Source organism: Zootoca vivipara, chromosome 12 (assembly GCF_963506605.1).
Source record: "Zootoca vivipara chromosome 12, rZooViv1.1, whole genome shotgun sequence".
NCBI classification, from domain to species: domain Eukaryota; kingdom Metazoa; phylum Chordata; class Lepidosauria; order Squamata; family Lacertidae; genus Zootoca; species Zootoca vivipara.
The window spans coordinates 6496076-6517717 of NC_083287.1; the positions used below are offsets into that span (position 1 = coordinate 6496076).

Consider the following 21642-nt stretch of genomic DNA (forward strand, 5'->3'; position numbering starts at 1 on the left):
TTCCTTTAATTTGACAGCAGTTCAGTCTTTATCTTGTTTAAGGGTGTAAGAATAGCACTAGTGATTCGGATAGAGGGCCATCATATGTAATCAGTAGAAATGTGGTGGTTCTTTCTCTGTATTCCTTTAGGATAGTGGTTCTCAATTTTTTTCTCTGGGCCACACTTTCAGACTAAACATTTGCTCGTGCCACACTGATTTCTTTCTTTCTTTTAAAAAAAGAAATGCATTGGAAAACAAAAAGAAACAACAACTAGCAGGGCTTAGTTTACAACATAGAACACAACTGCTTTAGAATACGATCACGGGGCATCCAGAAAGTATAAAAGAATGCAGCCAAATAAGAACATGAATGGTTCCCAAAATATAATTGTAAATTAGTCTTCTCCCGCTCTCTGTTCAAACAGCGATTCTGGATCACAACTAGGATTGTCCTCAGCATCACTCAATGCTTTTGCTCTCAGTTTGAAAATATATCTATCCATCTTCTGCAAATGAAAACATATTTTGATACTATACTGTACTGTACTAAAATGTTTCTTTGAAGATTCTTTGAATCTTCCTGCCACGCTTACCAATTTCTCTTGCCGCACCAGTGTGGAATGCCACACTCTTTGAGAACCACTGCTTTAGGATGTAGATGGAAAGGATTATTTGAGTGGTTCCTGTTGGGAAAATATGTATTACGCACATAGAAAAGTATGGTGGAAGGGAGAAGACTAAGCTAGAGCACACAACCCTGACATTAAAAGTTTATATATGCAGGGTTTTTTGGTTGCCCTATAGAATCATAGAGTTGGAAGAGACCACAAGGGCCGTCCAGTCCAACCCCCTGCCAAGCAGGAAACACCATCAAAGCATTCTTGACATATGCCTGTCAAGCCTCTGCTTAAAGACCTCCAAAGAAGGAGACTCCACCACACTCCTTGGTAGCAAATTCCACTGTCGAACAGCTCTTGCTGTCAGGAAGTTCTTCCTAATGTTTAGGTGGAATCTTCTTTCTTGCAGTTTGAATCCATTGCTCCGTGTCCGCTTCTCTGGAGCAGCAGAAAACAACCTTTCACCCTCCTCTATATGACATCCTTTTATATATTTGAACATGGCTATTATATCACCCCTTAACCTTCTCTTCTCCAGGCTAAACATGCCCAGTTCCCTAAGCCGTTCCTCATAAATCATAGAGTTGGAAGAGACCACAAGGGCCATCCAGTCCAACCCCCTGCCACGCAGGAAACACCATCAAAGCATTCTTGACATATGCCTGTCAAGCCTCTCCTTAAAGACCTCCAAAGAAGGAGACTCCACCACACTCCTTGGTAGCAAATTCCACTGCCAAACAGCTCTTACTGTCAGGAAGTTCTTCCTAATGTTGAGGTGGAATCTTCTTTCCTGTAGTTTGAATCCATTGCTCCGTGTCTGCTTCTCTGGAGCAGCAGAAAACAACCTTTCTCCCTCCTCTATATGACATCCTTCTATATATTTGAACATGGCTATCATATCACCCCTTAACCTTCTCTTCTCCAGCCGTTCCTCATAAGGCATCGTTTCCAAGCCTTTGACCATTTTGGTTGCTCTCTTCTGGACATGTTCCAGCTTGTCAGTATCCTTCTTGAACTGTGGTGCCCAGAACTGGACACAGTACTCCAGGTGAGGTCTGACCAGAGCAGAATACAGTCCATTCCAATATGCGTTTCTAAAACATGTGCTGTCTGCAGTGGTACAACACAGAGAAAATGAACTATTCTACACTGGTGCATGCTGAGATATGTGTGTGTTAGTGAGTTGTTCACCATGATCCCAGGATAACTGGAATTATTATTATTATTATTATTATTATTATTATTATTATTATTAAATTTCTGGCTTGGCAATGAAGAGATGAGGAAGAGACAACAACAAAAAAAGAGGCAGGTAGGAAAATACCCCACACTCTTTGACCTTCTGCTCCTACCATGTAGCTGTTATTTATGGTTTAAATTGTGTACATGAATCTCACTGTTAAGTTCTGTAACTAGCTGTCCTGCTCCCGGAGGATCCAAACGGGTGTGGTGACAGTTGCTCTTGGTTAACTTGTTCGTACAATTTGGATCCTTGCTATGATCGGGTCCCGCCAAAATCTAAATGTATCCTTTCCCCAACTCCTGTTCCTGAGAGTAGAAAAGAAGCTCGTCTCCTTTTCCTCCACCCCAGTTAAGTTCCTACTGCAATAAAGAAGATTGTTCTTGTTAGACTTGACTCCTAGCATATCCTTGCTAGCATGCTGGGTCACACGAGAGCTGACATCTGCACCCACGACTTAACACTAGCAAGACATGAATCGTTGGTTTGATTGCACTTTAAATATCCCACACCAAAGAAGAGTAACGAAAAGCATCAGTAGAGAAATAATCAGAGGCAGCAATGTCTTACAAAGTACTCACTTTGGGGATGGACACTAATTTAGATAGCTTTTCAGAAGGACTGTCTGGACAAATGAATGGAGGACGTGGTCTATCACTGACAATTTGCTGTTGCGGGAAAATGTCAGGACACCTCCTTGACAGATGCTGGGGGAGAGCTTCAGGGGACGGATCCATCACGTTCTGCTTATGAGCTTCCCAGAGGAATCTCGCTGGTGATTCTTCCGTTCTTATGCTAATCTTCTCTTACTGCTGCATCTCCTAAGCCAATCATAGTTTTTGAGGAGTGGCAGTTAAGTCCTTTTGAATATTTATGAACAGTATTTGTTATGCCCATAAGAATTCTGCGCATAAAAAATTATTGCTAGCCAGATGATATTTTATGTCTCCTTTCTAGATGTTGTGGCAAGAGAAAGAGCATGGCTAAGGGGTGGGTGTGTATCATAACTGCACAGGTCTCCGTCTATTGTTCTTTCTTGGGGGGCATGTTAGGGAATTGAACATCTCTAATAACTTGCCTTTTGGGCAAACCTTTCTAGCAGTGCTTTAAGGAACCCATTTTCTCCCCGCCTTCTCCTTAGCCTTATGGTAGGAGCATGAAAAGAACGAGAAATCTAGTTTTAGTCAAGGGCCTAATTTTAATTGGCCAAATTAAACTCATGCAGATTAACCACAATATGAAAAATGGACAGAGAGGAGGTTTTCTTTATAAGGAAGGACAATGAGATAGGCTAAAAGCTCGGTTGAAATACAGATGACTCACCTTGGATCAGAAGGAACAGCTGTGTGCTTTGAAGTTTCATAAAGAAATTGTATGACATGATTCTTTTCTTTCTTTAAAAGATGTTTTTCTTCTTAATTTTCTTCTTTTACATATTGCCACCTTGCACCTAGAACATTCACCGTGCCCTTTTAAAGCTACTGAGAATGTAGATTTTTTTTAGCAGCTGTACTTGAACTTTTGTACTTGTTTCTGTATTTGCATATTCACTGATCCAAAATACTTGTTGCATGCTACCCCAATCTCTGAGAGGTGTACACCTGACTGTTTAAACCCATTTGACCTATCTTTCCTTGCTTCCTTTAAAAATAACCTGTGATATTCATTAACTAATTAACAGTGGTTTTTAGAGTGTCTTACAATTGGAACTGCAGAGTTTAGTTGGTAATCAGTAGGTTAATCAACTAAAGATTTATGGTAGGGGGCAAATTTTAATTGGTGAGGCCATGAATGAGTTTGAAGGGCACTTAAATATATACACTTCTGGATATATATCTTGGTTTCAGTGTGCTGCTTTTAATGTGGGGGCAAATTTTAATAAGTGAGGCCAAGAATGAGATTGAAGCACACTTTCTTTGTTTTTAATTATTATCTTGTCTTTGCACTGTGTGATCTCAGGGGGAAAAGAATATATTAAAGATAACCTTTCTGTCTTTCACCTGAGTGACAGCAACGAAATCATCTCAACAGAAAAAGCAGCTACGTTAAGGCCTTGTTTGTTGTTGTTTAGTCGTTTAGTTGTGTCCGACTCTTCGTGACCCCATGGACCATAGCATGCCAGGCACTCCTGTCTTCCACTGCCTCCCGCAGTTTGGTCAAACTCATGTTTGTAGCTTTGAGAACACTGTCCAACCATCTCGTCCTCTGTCGTCCCCTTCTCCTAGTGCCCTCAATCTTTCCCAACATCGGGGTCTTTTCCAGGGAGTCTTCTCTTCTCATGAGGTGGCCAAAGTATTGGAGTCTCAGCTTCACGATCTGTCCTTCCAGTGAGCGCTCAGGGCTGATTTCCTTCAGAATGGATAGGTTTGATCTTCTTGCTGTCCATGGGACTCTCAAGAGTCTCCTCCAGCACCATAATTCAAAAGCATCAATTCTTCGGCGATCAGCCTTCTTTATGGTCCAGCTCTCACTTCCATACATCACTACTGGGAAAACCATAGCTTTAACTATACAGACCTTTGTCGGCAAGGTAATGTCTCTGCTTTTTAAGATGCTGTCTAGGTTTGTCATTGCTTTTCTCCCAAGAAGCAGGCGTCTTTTAATTTCGTGACTGCTGTCACCATCTGCAGTGATCAAGGAGCCCAAGAAAGTAAAATCTCTCACTGCCTCCATTTCTTCCCCTTCTATTTGCCAGGAGATGATGGGACCAGTGGCCATGATCTTGATTTTTTTGATGTTGAGCTTCAGACCATATTTTGCACTCTCCTCTTTCACCCTCATTAAGGCCTTACTAATCTGCAAATCTATTTAAATGCAATTGTTTACATGATCATTCGGTTTAAAGGTAGCTAAATAGTCAACTAATAAATCGTCAGCCAGTGGACAGCTTTAGTCCATTTATCCTCACAAAAATCTGTTGGGTAGTTTAGGTTACAAGTTTCCTTGCTCAAGGCCAACCAAGGCTCATCCACATTTGCGCTTGTCCCGTTTCGAGAAAACATAGGTATGAGTAGTTTTCCCACTTGCTCTGCTCCTTTCCCAGGGAAAGCCTGGTCCTTAGCTCTAAATCAAAGCAAACATCAATCTGGAGAAAATGTGAATTGCCATTTGCTCTGACTGAGCACTGAAGACATACCACGCAAATATCCTGCTTTGGGCAGGACATTCTGGATTGACGGAAGCCGCCCTGGAAGCTTCCTACAACTGTATAGTGTCTTCTGATTGAGGGAAGTCATAGTCCTGCTCTAGTCTGCCTTTGTCAGACCACACCTGGAGTCCTGTGTCAGTTCTGGAAGCCACAATTTAAGAAGGCATTTGACGAGGTAGAATGTGTGCAGAGGAGGGTGACCAAGATAAATCATGGATCTGGAAGCCAAGCCATATGAGGAACAGTTGAGGGAATTTGGTATGTTTAGCCTGGCAAAGAGGAAATATGGTAGCCATCTTCAAATTTCTAAGGGGCTGCCACATGGAAGCTGGAGAAAGCCTGTTTTCTCCTGCTCCGGAGGCTAGGGCCCAGATCAATGGATTCAAGTTTTCAACTAAACAGGAAGAGCTTTCTGTTTGGCAGTGGAATTGGCTCCCATGAGAGATGGCGGACTCTCCCACCTTGGTGGTTTTTATGCAGACGTTGGATGGCCATATGCCATGTATGATCTGGTTGAGATTCCTTCATTGCAGGGGAGTTGGACTAGAAGACCCTCAGGATCTCTTCCAACTCTACAATCCTGTGATTCTATGAAACAGGATGCTGGACTAGAAAGAGTCTTGCTCTGTTCCTGCAGGGAACCTTTTGGCTTCTTAATGGCATTTTGGTGTGTTCAGATTTAAGGATGTGCACTCACTAAATGTGTTGTTTTCCAGCAAAGTTGCACTTACAAGGGGCATGCATTCTGATCGCCGAAATATTTGGACCACATATAATTGAGTTGTAAGTATTAGCACGTCATATAAATAAGTAAATCTGTATACTAAGTAGCCATTTTATATGGAGGCTAAAATATCCATTTCCAGTTGGTGCCTGACAGGTGTCCAGATTCATCCATCATTTTATTTATGTTGTAAAGTTGCTTGCTGTTTACCCTTATTATACCTATCAAAATATTTCTGGGTTAGTCGTTCTCCTTCACCTTTTTTAAAAGGGAACCCTAATAATGACATAACCAAGCTTAAATGAGGTTGCATCACACCAAGAAAGCCAATGATGTAGGGCAGAGGTTTTCATCCTTTTGAGCCCATGGCTCCTTTGACCAACTGCATTCTTTCTGTGGCACCCCTAAGGGGCTCAGGAGTCCAGTTGGTCGCCCCTTGCCTGCAGATCTGGCAGCCTCTCTATCCCTTTCTGAAAACCTTCGCTTGTGGGATGTGTCCTCAACCTTCTCTCTGCTCCCCTCTCCTTGGGAGTCCTCTGGGCAGCCGCAGATGCCGCCCCTGGCCTCTGAGCTGCGCCTCCCTCTGCACCAAAGAGAGGTGACTCATCACCCTGCCCAAGCACCCCCTGGCCAGCCCAGAAGCACCATTCACCTGGGGAGCTTGTAGCCAGGGCTGCTGCAACAAACAGCTGTGCAAGCCTTTGGGAGGCAAAAACACGAGAGGGCATAAGAGGAGGGAAGGACAGAGGGGCAGAGGCTAGTGTTGGCCACAGCACCCCTGACCACCATTCAAGGCACCCAAGGGCACCATAGCATACTGGTTGAAAACCACTGTTGTAGGGAGCAGGACCTTAGAAATAGGACCACAGGACCCTCTCCTTTGACAGTGGAGTTGCTTAGAAATTATTGGTCTGCTGGTGAATGTAAATTGAACTGTTCTAGCTAAACTAGGTAAAGGTAAAGGGACCCCTGACTATTAGGTGCAGTCGTGACCGGCTCTGGGGTTGCACGCTCATCTCGCATTATTGGCCAAGGGAGCCGGCGTACAGCTTCCAGGTCATGTGGCCAGCATGACAAAGCCGCTTCTGGCAAACCAGAGCAGCACATGGAAACGCCGTTTACCTTCCCGCTGTAGCGGTTCCTATTTATCTACTTGCATTTTGACGTGCTTTCGAACTGCTAGGTTGGCAGGAGCTGGGACCAAGCAACGGGAGCTCACCCCGTCACAGGGATTCGAACCGCCGACCTTCTGATCAGCAAGCCCTAGGCTCAGTGGTTTAGCCCACAGTGCCACCTGGGTCCCTTTCTAGCTAAACTAGCTTGCAGTTAATGTAATTTTCTTCTCGTTTCCAACCTCTGACCTTAATACCAGCATTTCAGAGCCTTATGAGCTAATGTAACCTCCTTCCACATTAGTGTTGGTGAAGTGAAAGCTTTGTGATTATGTAATTACATATCTTTGGAGTGCTTACGTACATAACCTAAAGATGAAGCAGTTCTTCTGCAATCAAGTAATTCAGTAATATCATATTGATTAATATGGCACACATTCAACAGCAAATCTGACCAAGACTTGATAAAAGTCAAGAGGATCGCTGAGATCCACCAAAATGAAAAATCAGTGGTATACTTTTAGTCTTTGTCTTTCAAGTAATTTGCTAAAATAGGGACAGCCGTTCTGATGTTTCATTCAAGCACAGCGTTTATCCACTGCTGCAAAAAGGTTTAGAATCTAGGTCCTAGGACAACCCAGTCAAAATCACCGAGCTATGGTCAAACGGGCTTATATTAAAATGAATCTTAAATTGGTTTTTTTAAAAAATATATTTACATTTCCACTGAAGGAGCTGGTATTTAGTCAAAAGAACCTAACTTAGCCTTTGCTTTTTGGCATAATTTCCTTTCAGGATAGAGCACAAAATGAATCCAGATGTGGTGTGCCATTCCATTGGCTTGTGCAAACGAAAGGCGGGCCAGCCATTTTGTCACCTCTACCCCCCTACTAAGGTGAGTTCTGCTGGGAAATGAAAAGCCAACTTTAAATTTCTTGTTTGTAAGAGTCTATCCAAGAAAGAGGGCATTGCTCTTTCAGTCTCAGAACCACGGATACACCACTGAACAACTTTTAATCTGAACGAAGCATTGGTTGGTTAAGTCAACGGTCAAATGCGTTAAAGATTGCATCTGTCACTTGGTAGCTTTCTTCATGCTTGTACTTTACCTTTCTTTCGTCCCTTTTTGTTCATTCATTCATTCATTCATTCCATTCCCCTCCTTACTTTTATTACAAGAAGCTCAGCAAGGTCCCATGCCTCTCTCAATTTAATCTTCACAATACCCTGTGATGTAGATTAGGCTAGGAAGAAGAGCAGAAGAGTTTGGATTTGATATCACACTTTATCACTACCGGAAGGAGTCTCAAAACAGCTAACATTCTCCTTTCCCTTCCTCACCCACAACAACCCCCTGCCAAGCAGGAAACACCTTCAAAGCATTCTTGACACATGGCTGTCAAGCCTCCGCTTAAAGACCTCCAAAGAAGGCGACTCCACCACACTTCTTGGCAGCAAATTCCACTGTCGAACAGCTCTTACTGTCAGGAAGTTCTTCCTAATGTTTAGGTGGGAGCTTCTTTCTTGTAGTTTGAATCCATTGCTCCGTGTCCGCTTCTCTGGAGCAGCAGAAGCATTATTAGAGAAGCATTATCCACACGAAAGCTCATACCAAAATAAAAACTTAGTTGGTCTTTAAGGTGCTACTGAAGGAATTTTTTTATTTTGCATCTCCAACAGTTAGATACCTTAGATAACCCTTTTTAAAAACAAACATCATGGGGTCTTGTATATTCTAAATATTATTTTTTGTTGTATGAGCCTCAATTTAAGGTCCAGAGACACCCTTGTTATAGCACTTAAAAGAATTGGAGATCTCAATTTTGACCACACAGTGGGAGACTGTTTTAAGTGCTTTAATTAAAATCTTAATGTTTAAAAGGCCCCCTCCTAGCAGTGATGTAGAATAGAATGTCCCTGTTTTCATCCGAGGAATGTTGAAGGGTAAGCCTTAAATCTTGCAAGTATTGTTTGCTGTGGCACAAGGTTCAGCCCATAGGATCCTCCGTTCTTCCCTCCCCCCTCCCGACGGAGCCAAATGCCGGATCTGTCGGGCGGCGGGAGGGAAGAACGGAGGACCCATAGGATCCTCCGTTCCTCCCTCCCCCCCAACAGATCCGAAGTGCGGTGGTGCGGCGGCAAAAAGCCCACGGCTGTGTGGGGGCTTTCGCACTGCCGTGCTTTGGCTCCGTCCCCTGGAGCCGAAGCCCGGCGGTGTGAAAGCGAAAAGCCCCCACACCGCTGCACTTTGGCTCTGGGGAACGGAGCCGAAGTGCGGCAGCGCGGGGGCTGCTTTCCCCCAGCTGCCTGGCACACAGTTGCTTGCCTTCGCAGCCCCCGCACCGCCGCTCTTCGGCTCTGAACCCCAGAGCCGAAGTGCAGCGGTGTGGGGGTGTTTTGCCGCCTGCCTTCCCCAAGCCAAGGGGAAGGCAGGCGGCAAAAAGCCCTGGCAATTTTTCGCTGCACGCTGGACTTTGCAGTCGGAGGTTTGTTTTTCTATGGCCACATTTCGCAAGACAAAGCGGCGGCCATAGAAAACCTCGTTGTCTTGCGAGGCAACCTCCGATCGCAAAATCCATTCGTCTAGCGAAAAATTCGTCTTACAGGGCATTCGTTAAGCGAGGCACCACTGTATAAGGAATTCTGTTTCATTGAACATACTTCCACAAACTCCCGTAAGCACACCCCAAAATCTAATCTGTGAATACCACCTGTCAGAGGGCCTGGTATGGCTACTCTAGAGTAACGACTCCAGCATGGTCTTTTTAGGCTTTTATTAAGTGCTGATTATTTACAGTGTTCAGAGCAGTAAAAATGCATCCTTAAGGTGAGGTGTCTGAACTCCCGAATGGCGATTGGCGCGTTTTCTTCCAGCACCACAGCTTTGGCAGACCCAACCTCTTCCCCCTACGTTTGCGTCGCAATTCGGGAGTTGGGGGAATTGGCCTCCCCCCTGTGCGTCCAACTTCCTGTCCCACCTGCGTCCTGGGCTCCACAACCTTGCCTGAGCCTCGGACACCACTTCCTGACTCTCCGCTGGAGGCAGAGCTCTCCTTACTCTCTCCCGCGCTTGGGGATGGGCTGGAACTTAAGATGGGAGGGACTTCCCTGTATCCCTCGTCCCTCACATCCATCCCCCTCCCAGGCTCCTCTCCCCCCCTTCCTAGTGGCTCTCCGCTTGCTGGGGATGAGTGAAACCCCAAGAAGTCTGTGGCATCCGAGCCTGTGGGTGTAAAAATTTCCCCCCAATCCTGCGATCTTTCTCCTTCCCCCTGAGAAGACGGGAATCCCAAGAAGTCAGTGGCGTCAGAGCTGGTGGGAGTAAAAATGTTCTGCCAGTCCTCTCCTGCCTCTGACGTCGTTGACCTCGGTGAAAACCACACCTCTTCTTCCGTGTCCTCAAATTCCGCTTCCCATCTCCATGGAGAGCTGCTGCCTGCTATCCCTTCCTCCTGCCCCTCCCCCTCTCCCTCCCTTTCCATGTGCCAGGGCTTGGGCCTGTGGGGGAACAGGGCATGGAACTCTTCCACTAAAAATTCCTCAGGTACTTCTGTGGCCGGTATCCACTCATTGTGGGACGGCGGAGTGTCCTCCCATGCTATCAGGTACTCCAGTCCTCTCACCCCTCTCCTTGAGTCTAAAATCTCAGTTGCCTCATTGAGCTGTCGGGCGTCTCCCGTCTCCCCCCCTCCCTCTGGAGGCTGATCGCTGTCCCTGAACCTGGTACTTTCCCTGTACGGCGACAGCAGCGATCTATGAAACACTGGGTGCACTCTCATGTCCTCCGGCAGTGCTAGCCTGAAGGCTACCGGGTTGACCTGTTGCGTGACCGTGAAGGGGCCCAGCCTCCTGGGTGCTAACTTCTTGCATCGCCCCCTGGTGGGAAGACCTTCCGAGGATAACCAAACCTTGTCCCCCACCCTGATGACCTCTCCCGGTCGCCTGTGGCGATCTGCCCCCTTCTTGTACGCTTCCTTGGCCCTCTCCAAGTGTTCTCTGAGTTGCTGGTGCACCGTCTCCAGGTCCTCTGCCCAATCCTCTGCCTGTGGGCCCTCTTCCTCCTCCTCCCCCTCCCTCTCCGGGAAAGATCTGAGGTCGCGCCCGTAGTTGGCCTTAAAAGGCGACACCCCTGTGGAGACGTGCACCGCATTGTTGTAGGCAAATTCTGCCAGTGGCAGGCGATCCACCCAGTCCGTTTGCCTCTGGCTGACGTAACATCTCAGGTACTGCTGCAGAATGGCGTTGACCCGCTCCGCCTGTCCATTGGTTTGCGGGTGCCTAGCCGTCGACAAGCTGACCTCCACCTGCAGGAGGTTCATGAGCCGCCGCCAGAACCTGGAAACAAATTGGCGGCCACGATCCGAAATAACCCTTAAAGGCAATCCATGCAGTCTGAATACGTGGTCAACAAACAGTTTGGCCGTCTCTTCTGCCGAGACCGCCCTGGCACACGGTATAAAATGGCACATTTTGGACATGAGGTCCACCACCACCAACACTGCGGTCTTGCCCCTGGACGACGGCAGGTCTGTGATGAAGTCCATGGACACTACTTCCCACGGCCTGTGCGGTGTGGCTAAGGGCTCCAGCAAACCTGCTGGTGGCGCTCTGACCACCTTTGCTCGCTGGCAGGTGTCACATCCCCTTACATACTCCCGAACATCCTCCCGCACCCCTGGCCACCAGAAGTGTCTCATGACTAGGTGAGTGGTTTTGTCCCTTCCAAAATGACCCGCCGTTGGGTTGTCGTGCATCTGCTTGAGGGCCTTACCTCTCAGCTGTTTGGTTGGCAGGTACAGGGCTCCCTTGTAAAAAAGCAAACCCCTCCTTTCCTCAAAGTCTTTGGCCTGCTCCCCCCCCCTCTCAGTTCTCTGAAGATGCGGGTGGCAAATTCATCAGCTGCTGTCAGTGCTGTGAGTTCTGCCTCGCTCACCACTGCTGCTCCGCAGGACCATGCTGATGGGGGGAAAATATGCCTGGGTGCCGGTGGCAACTCCTCCTCCATGTACTCTGGCTTGCGGGAGAGGGCATCCGCCCTGACATTCTGCTCTCCCGGGATGTAGTGGATGGAGAAGTTGAAGTTCGAGAAGAACTCTGCCCACCGTATCTGCCGCTGGTTGAGCACCCTGGCAGTTCTCCAGAACTCCAGGTTCTTGTGGTCTGTGCACACCTGGATGGGGTGCTTGGCGCCCACCAGGAAGTGTCGCCAGTGCTGGAACGCAGCGTGGATCGCAAGAAGTTCCCTGTCAAACACTGTGTAGTTGCGTTCCGGCTGGGTCAGCTTCCTGGAGAAGAAGGCACAGGGTCTCCACTCTCTGTTGGCGTCCAGTTGCAACAGAATCGCTCCCAGAGCCTTGTCCGAAGCATCTGTCTCCAGGCGTAGGGGCGCATCCTGCACCACGTGGAACAGGTGCTGGTCTGAAGCGAATACCCTCTTGAGGCTTTCGAACGCTGCTTGCGCCTCTGGTGTCCACCGGAACTTCTGCTTGCCTCTCAGGCAGTCGGTGATAGGAGCCGTGACGCGAGAGAAGTTCTTGATGAACTTCCTGTAGAAGTTCGCGAAGCCTAGTAGGCGTTGGGCATCTTTCGCGTCCTGGGGCTGTGCCAGTCCAGGATGGCCTGCACCTTGTCCTTGTCCATCGCCAGCCCCTTGTCTGACAGCTTGTAGCCTAGGAAGTCCACTTCTTTGGTGTGAAACTTGCACTTCTCCAGCTTCACATACAGGTGGTTGTCCTTCAGGCGCTGCAACACCTCCCTGACATCCTTCACATGCTGCACTGGGTCATTGGAGTAGATAAGGATGTCATCCAGAAAGACCAAGCAGTTCTTGAAGAGGAGGGACCCCAGGACGTGGTGCATGAAGGCCTGGAAGCATGCTGAGCCCCCTTGCAACCCGAAGGGCATCACCAGATATTCAAAAGAGCCCAGAGGCGTGAACATCGTGGTTTTCCATTCATCACCCCCCCGGATCCTAATCAAGTTGTACGCCCCTCTTAGGTCGAGCTTGGTGAAGATCTTGCCCCTGCGTGCCGCTGTCAGGAGATCATCCACTCTGGGCATGGGGAAAGCCACTGGCTCTGTCACCGAATTCAGCCGTCTAAAATCCACCACCAGACGGCGCTGTTGCGTGTCTTTCTTGTCCACCCAGAAGACCGGGCTGCCCCCTGCTGCCTTGCTTTCTCTGATGAACCCCCGCTTGAGGTTCTTGTCGATGAAAGCGCGCAGATCCTCCAGTTCCTGATCTGACATGGCGTACAGCTTGGCTGGGGGTATAGTTGCCCCTGGCACCAGGTTGATCTGGCAGTCAAAAGGCCTGTGTGGGGGTAGGTGGTCGGACTCCGCTTCGCTGAAGACCTCCTGCAGGTCCCAGTACGGCTTGGGTATTGCCTCACCCCCCTTGACGTGCATGGTGGCCACCGTGGCTATCGGAGGCCCCTCCCCTGGTTGGTGCTGCATGCAATGTTCCAGACAAAAGTCCGATCCAAAAGTGATGCATCTCTGGTGCCAACTGATGGAGGGGTCGTGGCGCGTCAGCCAGCTCATGCCCAAGACGATGGGGGGGTCTGAGATGGTTGTGACGTTGAAAGCCAGTGTCTCTGAGTGCCTTCCCACCGTCATTCTCATGGGGGGGGTTTGATGCGTGATGGCCCCTCCCAGCAGCTCTCTGCCGTCAATGGTGGCCACGTGCAGGGGAAAATCCAGCTGCAGAAGTTGGATCTGGTGCTCTTCCGCAAAGTTTCTCGAGAAGAAGTTGGCTGAGGCACCACTGTCAATTAAGGCGAGGACTGTCAGGGGATAGCCATTTGGGAGCGTGAGCGTGACTTCTAGAACCACTCCTGCTCTGGGAGGGGTGGGCTGGCTCTGCTCCTCTCTGTGCGGGTGGGCGGGCTGGGGCTGTTGTCTGCTGACTGTGCCTGGCTGCTGCCCCTTGTCTCCTGCAGCCAGGCTGTCTCGTTTCCCTGCTGTGGTGCTGCGTCAGCGGGGGAAGGTACAACCGTTCCCGCCTTTCCTTGCCACTCTCTGCGATGAGGGCAGTCTCTGACGCGATGCCGGGGGGAGTTGCAGAGAAAGCAATTCCCGCCCCTTCCCTCCTTGCGTCTTGGCGCCGCCGGGGTTTGAAAAGCCCGCGCGCGCGCTCCTCCGATCTCCATCGGTTCCGGCTCTGGGCTTGGCCTGGGCGGGTGTGGGGGCGGGCCCTGGGGTGGGGTTTGGTGATGTGGTCTGTCCTGGGAGCGTGGGAACCAAGGTTTTGCTGCGCGCGTCGCTTGTTTGTCATTCCATCTGGATTCCTGTCTCACCCCCACCGCTAGCGCCGCTTTGCTTAACTCATCCATAGTTCGCGGTTTGGGACCTCTTGCCAGCTCATCCTTAACGTCTGCATGCAAACCCATGTAGAAGGCTGATTTCACTGGCTCACTTTGCAGATCCCACCCCAGTTTGTGCACCAGCATGGTGAATCTCGCCCAGTAGTCCCTAACTGTCGATTTTCCTTGTGTTAAGTTATGAAGCTCCTCTTTAGTGGCCTCCATTTCACTGTCACTAGCGTACATTATTTTTAAAGCTTCTAGAAATAATTTTGCGTTCTTCATGCAAGGATTTTTTTGCGCGATGAGCGGTCTTACCCATTCTCGGGCGGCCCCCGTCAAATGCTCTATGATAAAGGAGACTCTGTGCGCGTCATCTGGGAATTCTGCTGCATGCAATTCCAGCGCATAATTTATTTCTGTCTCGAATCCTAGGTACTCCCTAGGGTCGCCGCTAAACTTGGTGACTAGGCTCTGTCCCCTTCTCACTTGGACTAGCTGCGGCTGGGGCACCCCCCCACCTCTAGCGGCTTTCTCCTCTTCCAACTTTTTCTGTAGGTCCAAAACCATCACCCTTAGCTGTTTCTCAGTCTCCTCTTTTGTCCTCACCTGGTCCACCAGCTTGTTCAGCTCCTCCTGCGCCCCTCGCGCTTCCTCCTGAGCGGCATGCAATTGCTGCTGTGCGTGCGCTGTGAGGTTCTGCAGCTCCTGCTTCGCTGCTTCGGCCTCCAGCCTCCAATGCTCAGCCTCTTGAGCGCTCATCGCTGCACTCCAAAGTAGCCAAAAAAAAGATTCGGGAGTTGCTGTCAGAGGGCCTGGTATGGCTACTCTAGAGTAACGACTCCAGCATGGTCTTTTTAGGCTTTTATTAAGTGCTGATTATTTACAGTGTTCAGAGCAGTAAAAATGCATCCTTAAGGTGAGGTGTCTGAACTCCCGAATGGCGATTGGCGCGTTTTCTTCCAGCACCACAGCTTTGGCAGACCCAACCTCTTCCCCCTACGTTTGCGTCGCAATTCGGGAGTTGGGGGAATTGGCCTCCCCCCTGTGCGTCCAACTTCCTGTCCCACCTGCGTCCTGGGCTCCACAACCTTGCCTGAGCCTCGGACACCACTTCCTGACTCTCCGCTGGAGGCAGAGCTCTCCTTACTCTCTCCCGCGCTTGGGGATGGGCTGGAACTTAAGATGGGAGGGACTTCCCTGTATCCCTCGTCCCTCACACCACCCAACAGAAGTTTGTTTTCTGTGGCTAGCAAACCTTACTTCGGATATGAATCGTCAGCCTCAAACAGATTTATATTCCCTAACATGGAGAAAAAAAGGGCTTGCAGCGAAATAAATGAACATTTATACAGTAAATGGAATGTGATGGAAGGTAATCAAATAATTGATGGTGGATCCAGAAGGAGATAATTGATTGTGCCCTTGCACATTCTTTATTCGCTGCCCAGCTAAGCTTCAAAAGGTAGGAGTGTCAATAGGAATAATAGTCTGGATTGTGAAACACTTTCTTTTTCTGTTTTAGATGGGCTTCAATGTGGCTATAAAGGAATCAGAAAGAATGGTTGCAAATCAGCTCAAGGTAAGAAAGGCTATTTTCACCATGATTGTGCCTAATCAGAACTGGTTAATTCTGAAGCCAGATGAATTAAAAACGGGCACCCCCAAACTTCGGCCCTCCAGATGTTTTGGACTACAATTCCCATCATCCCTGACTACTGGTCCTGTTAGCTAGGGATCATGGGAGTTGTAGGCCAAAACATCTGGAGGGCCGCAGTTTGGGGATGCCTGATTTAAAATATTCAGAAATGTTCCTGAATAAACATTAAGCATTGTGGGAAGCCTTGCTTTTACTACTGTGTGAAGAAAAATGTAACTATTAAGGATAAAGGAATAGCAACAAAAAAGATATTGAAATGGGGACCCAAGATAAAAATATATATCAAACACAAAAGAGATGTCTAGGTGTCGGGGGAGTTAATCATAGGAACCTCAAATGTTCTACTGAAAGATTCTCAGGTAGAAATTGTCAATTATAGACATTTATCCCTGGCAAGGATCCATTGCTCTGCGCTTGCTATCCTCCTCCTTTTCTCCTTACTTTGGCTTTGACTGTATGTAAAGAATAGTGGTTTTCCGGTTTAACATCACACCTAAAATCTTAAATCCCGAATGTTCCTGCCCTTGGGAGAAGAGCTGCGTTCTTCCTTCCAATTGATAGATGTTTGTTTATGGCCTAAGTTTTAGCTCAATGGAGAAAAATTGCCTTCACCCTTTTGGATTTGGACCAATTCTGACACAGGTGTCAACATTGCTGAGCTAGGTGGACCAGTGTTATTTTATTTTATTTATTTTACTTCCATATCTCCCATTGTCAGAAAAAGGGGGCAGTTTATGACATAGACCACAAAGTCAATACATAACATGATATCTAGCCATTAAAAGAATCAAAACAGCTATATAAATGCAATTATAAGCGGAGGAAATGCATAACAGAAGTGGTATACGGTAATACAATAGGACATCAATCCTGGCCTGACTGCACTGGTTTTCCAATTAGTTTTCATGCCCAATTCAGAGTGCTGGTTTTGACCTAAAAAGCCTTAAACAGTGCAGGACTGCATTTCTTCAAGGGTTGCCTCTTCCCTGTATGATAATAATAATAATAATAATTTATAATAATTTATTATTTATATCCCACCCATCTGGCTGAGTTTCCCCAGCCACTCTGGGCGGCTTTCCAACCGAATATTAAAACAGTACAGCATTAAACGTTAAAAACTTCCCTTAACAGGGCCGCCTTCAGTTGTCTTCTAAAAGTAAAATAGTTACTTATTGCCTTGACATCTGCTGGGAGGGCGTTCCACAGGACGGGTGCCACCACCGAGAAGGACCTCTGTCTGGTTCCCTGTAACCTCACTTCTCGCAATGAGGGAACCGCCAGAAGGTCCTCGGTGCTGGATCTCAGTGTCCGGGCTGAATGGTGGGGGTGGAGACGCTCCTTCAGGTATACAGGACTGAGGCCGTTTAGGGCTTTAAAGGTCAGTACCAACACTTTGAATTGTGCTCGGAAACGTACTGGGAGCCAGTGTAGATCTCTCAGGACCGGTGTTATATGGTCCCGGTGGCCACTCCCAGTCACTAGTCTAGCTGCCACATTCTGGATTAGTTGCAGTTTCCGGGTCACCTTCAAAGGTAGCCCCACGTAGAGCGCATTGCAGTAATCCAAGCGGGAGATAACCAGAGCATGCACCACTCTGGCGAGACAGTCCGCGGGCAGGTAGGGTCTCAGCCTGCGTACCAGATGGAGCTGGTAGACAGCCGCCCTGGACACAGAATTAACCTGTGCCTCCATGGACAGCTGTGAGTCCAAAATGACTCCTAGGCTGCGCACCTGGTCCTTCAGGGGCACAGTTACCCCATTCAGGACCAGGGAGTCCCCCACACCCGCCCGCCTCCTGTCCCCCCAAAATAGTACTTCTGTCTTGCCAGGATTCAACTTCAATCCGTTAGCCGCCATCCATCCTCCAACCGCCTCCAGGCACTCACACAGGACCTTCACCGCCTTCACTGGTTCTGATTTAAAAGAGAGGTAGAGCTGGATGTCATCTGCATACTGATGGACACCCAGCCCAAACCCCCTGATGATCTCTCCAACCAGGACTCTGCAATCATAATCTGAGGACCTTCTTTGTGTGCCTCCTCTACCAGAGACCCGGAAGGTGGGGAAAATGTGAGTGGGCCTTTTCTGTGGTGGCTCCTGTTTGTGCAATGCTCTCCCAGGGAGGCTCATCAGGGGCATCATAAATAAACGCAAATTCTCGTAATAGCAGCAGCATAAAAAATAAGGGAGGGGAAGATTAGCAGCAGGGTATCTAAAATACCAAAAAAATGGCAAACATAGAATCTTCACTCTAACCAAAAAAAGTAGCTCTAAATCATGGCACCAACACAGAAAATGTCTGACCCTCCCACCTCTCACCTGGGAGCTTTCCTTTCCCTCCCCAGTTTCTCCACCATGGAGCATTTTCCTGTGCTGCTAAATTCCTTCATTACTTTCCCATGCTTAGGTATTCACTATTGCCTTTAAAATTGAGGTGAGGGTGTAGAACATTGCATGGGAAGATGCTGTTTGAACTCCAGGTATGCTGATCTCATGTTACCTAGTAGCATAGGAGGAAAGCAAATCCATTTGCCTTTGGGCTAGATATACTTTCACTTTTATGTTTCAGCTGAGCTGTAGGGTTTGCTCCCTGTTTTCTGTGGGTATTTGATTGCAGTGCAAATGGTTTCCTTTCCTTTCTTTTTTTGCTGTTTGCAAAGGAATTGTGATATTGGTTCTTCCCAGGTTATTGCCGTGAAGCTGGCTGCGGAAGTAAAAATGTAGATTTCTAATTAATCCCTAGGTTAATGCTGAAAATTGATGCCAGGGCAATAAACAACACCCTGTAAATAAGCATTTTCAACTCAAGTTTAGAAGCAGCTGGAGCGCATGTGAGCATCTTCAGACAATTACTGCCTGCTCTGCTGCCACAAATTGCTTGGAGAGAGAGGGATGAAACACGAACACAGCGGAAGTTGCACATCTAAAACTTCGGCCGCATCTGCACTATAAATTGAAAGCAGTTTCATAGCACCTTAAACAGTCATAGTATCCCCCAGAGAATCCTGGGAATGCTTGTGCTCAGAAGTCTTGGGAGACCCCTATTCCCCCAGGGATCTACAATTCCCAGAATTCCGCAGGGAAGGTTATTGACTATTAAAGCTACGTGCTCTGAGAATTGTAGCTGTGTGAGGGGAATAGGGGTTCCCTAACAACTCTCTGCACCTTTAGAAACCACAGTTTCCTTTGAGGAAAGCGGCATGCATAGCTGCCAAATTCCGGCCTGAGAAATAAGGGACTGGACCGGAAGTAGCAGACCGGAAGTAGCGCTGCAGCCATTTTGGAACTGGGCAAAGCAGCATCAAAAGTCGCTTCTGAGCATGCTCCGTCCAGTTCCAAAATGGCTGCCGTGCCAGAATAAACCGGGGAAAAACAAAAAAATCCGGTTTTTTCGGCTGGGGACAGCTGGAAAAACGGGGGTTTCCCGGGGAATACGGGAGACTTGGCAGCTATGGCGGTATGACGCTGTTTTGGCTGTATAATGCACATCTTTTCAGAGGATACCTTTATACTGCAGGACATGCTATCTGCAGATGCAGCTCAAAAGGACCCTGTCCAAGACCAGGGGAGCTGCTGACAGTCAGTGTAGGCAATACTGAGCTAGATGGAACAGTGGCCTCATAAGGCGAGTTTATGTTATATCAGTGGTGAGGTTGTGTGACTAAGGAATTTATCAGGGACCAGAACTGTTGCTTCCAAAGGTTCACATGGAAGCTGCTATGTGACTTTCCAACATGTAATCTTTTGAAGCACCAGAAGTTTGGGTGCTCTTTTGCAACATTGTCGGAGGGGTTGCTGTGGGGCCACTTAAATATAGTGGATGGACAGAGAGCCGAACTAGGGGGAGCTGGGTTTGAATCCTTGCTCAGGTCGGAAAGAGCCACACAGATCAGGGGCACAGATAGTAGCAACATCCAAACCAGTCCGAGGCCCGGTTTCAGACAAGATCTCCTGCAAATCGCAGGTCAAGGAGTAGTCGAAGTAAACCAAGGTTTCAGTAGACATTTTTCCCAGCAATGCTGGTGGCATTTTGGGATGTGTGGGAGGGAATAGACTAGCAGGGGTGCCTGTCAAAAATGTGAAGTGTTTGATGTTAATGCAACTTTGAGAAGTAGATTTTTAATCTACTTAAAAATTCTAAGCTGGAAAAGGGAAACTTTTTAAATGCTACTTACAGATAGGTTTAGACATAAGTATGTCAGCGAATGTGGGGCGGGGGGGGGGAATGCAGTGCTTTTTATTTATTCAAAGTGGGAGTTTCTCCCCCCACACACTTTCCAGATTGGCTTGCCTTCCTATCTGAGCTGCCTTTAATTTCAAAGGATTCATAGCACAAATGCAAAATGTCACGACTCGGTCTGAAGCTGAAAAGCGAGTAGGTTTTCACGTTCCAGAAACCCACGGCTGCCCAGAGGGCTTTAAGAATGTATCCTAGAGGCTATGTTCACATGGGCAGGGAAAATAGTGGGCATAGCCAGGGTGGGGGGCTGCGCCCCCTAAATCAAGTAAATACTGTAAATAAAAATACTTAACTGGCCAATTGCGTAAGATAACTCTGTGCTGGTCCCCTCCCCCAACATAAATCCTGGCTACACCCATGTGTTCCATACAAACACACATATACATAAGTACAAATTACTGTAATGAAAAATCATGCGTACATGATTTAGAAAATGCAACCATATTCTGGTCGTAGCACATGTCTCAGAATGTACTGTGCTGTCATAGTGGGAAGGCTTATATGAAGGCAGCCAATGAGTGACCAAAAAAAAAAAAAAAGTTGCATAGTGTTTTGCTATGGTAACTGAGTATAGGAGTAATTTTTTTGTGCCTTCTGTGTTGCATCCCATAGAAAGGGAATATATAAGCCATATGGGATTTTTCTCTTTCCTTTGTATGCATGGTTATCTGAGTGTATTGCCTGGAACTTCCACTCAAGAATGCTGGTTCCTCTGTCAGGTTATCAGGGCAAATGTGCCTGTTTCATTTAGTTCACAATAGTTCACAGTTCTTCCATGCTCCTCATGTGGTTCGACATCATGAAATGCAGCAAATGGACAAAGGGCCATTATTCTTTCAACGTGACAAATTATATGGTTCTAGCCTGGAGCTTATAGCACAGTGGTCCCAGATATTGAAATGATCACCTCTTCAGATGATTGAATAGATGTACCATGGATTTATTTGAGGACGGATGCCCAAATGATGGACATTCATAACGATTTATGCCATTCATACAACCCCACCAACAATAAAAACCTCATAGCGTGAGGGCAGTTCATGCCTTTTATATCCAAGTGATGAATTTCAACAGATTAATTTATTATTCTCATATACAAGATGAAACTCACCGTTTATCAAATCACATAAGAAAGCCTCTTATTTCAATGACAGCATTTCCCATCGAGGGAAAGAAATATTTTCCCCCTCTCTTAATATTTTAAAGGTAGAGTTCTTGTGCTTTTGAATGTGAATGTTGATGTTGGTCAAGCTGAAATTTCAGTCATGCTTCTTCTTATTTGGCGATCACTCGTAGCCGAGTAAGATTGTCTTCCATAAACACGGTTTTAACAATGGGTCTGTAAGTGACTGTGGAGGCCAATTCTGGATCCACACATCCTTCCACAGTGGGGACATTGGTTTCCAGGTGGGAGTTGATCACGGTGTGGATTTGCCAAGCGTGCCTTCCTCTTAGCACATTTCTCCCTTGCGTCCTGAGATCGTGTTTCTTCAAAGCCCATGACACCTTTGGTAAAGGCTGTTCTCCAACTGGAGCACTCGCAGGCCAGTGTTTCCCAGTTGTCAGTGTTTATACTACATTTTTAAAGATTTGCCTTGAGACAGTCTTTAAA

The 21642-nt window shown here is 47.5% G+C and overlaps 1 protein-coding gene across 1 annotated transcript in view; it reads left to right on the forward strand.

The window, feature by feature from the left end:
* AOAH (acyloxyacyl hydrolase) overlaps window positions 1–21642 on the forward strand; it is a 105536-nt gene that overhangs the window by 19729 nt on the left and 64165 nt on the right. The window contains exons 4-6 of the mRNA XM_035129543.2: window positions 5704–5770; window positions 7619–7718; window positions 15653–15709. Coding sequence (XP_034985434.2) covers window positions 5704–5770; window positions 7619–7718; window positions 15653–15709 — 224 coding nt within the window. The remainder of the gene's footprint in view (window positions 1–5703; window positions 5771–7618; window positions 7719–15652; window positions 15710–21642) is intronic.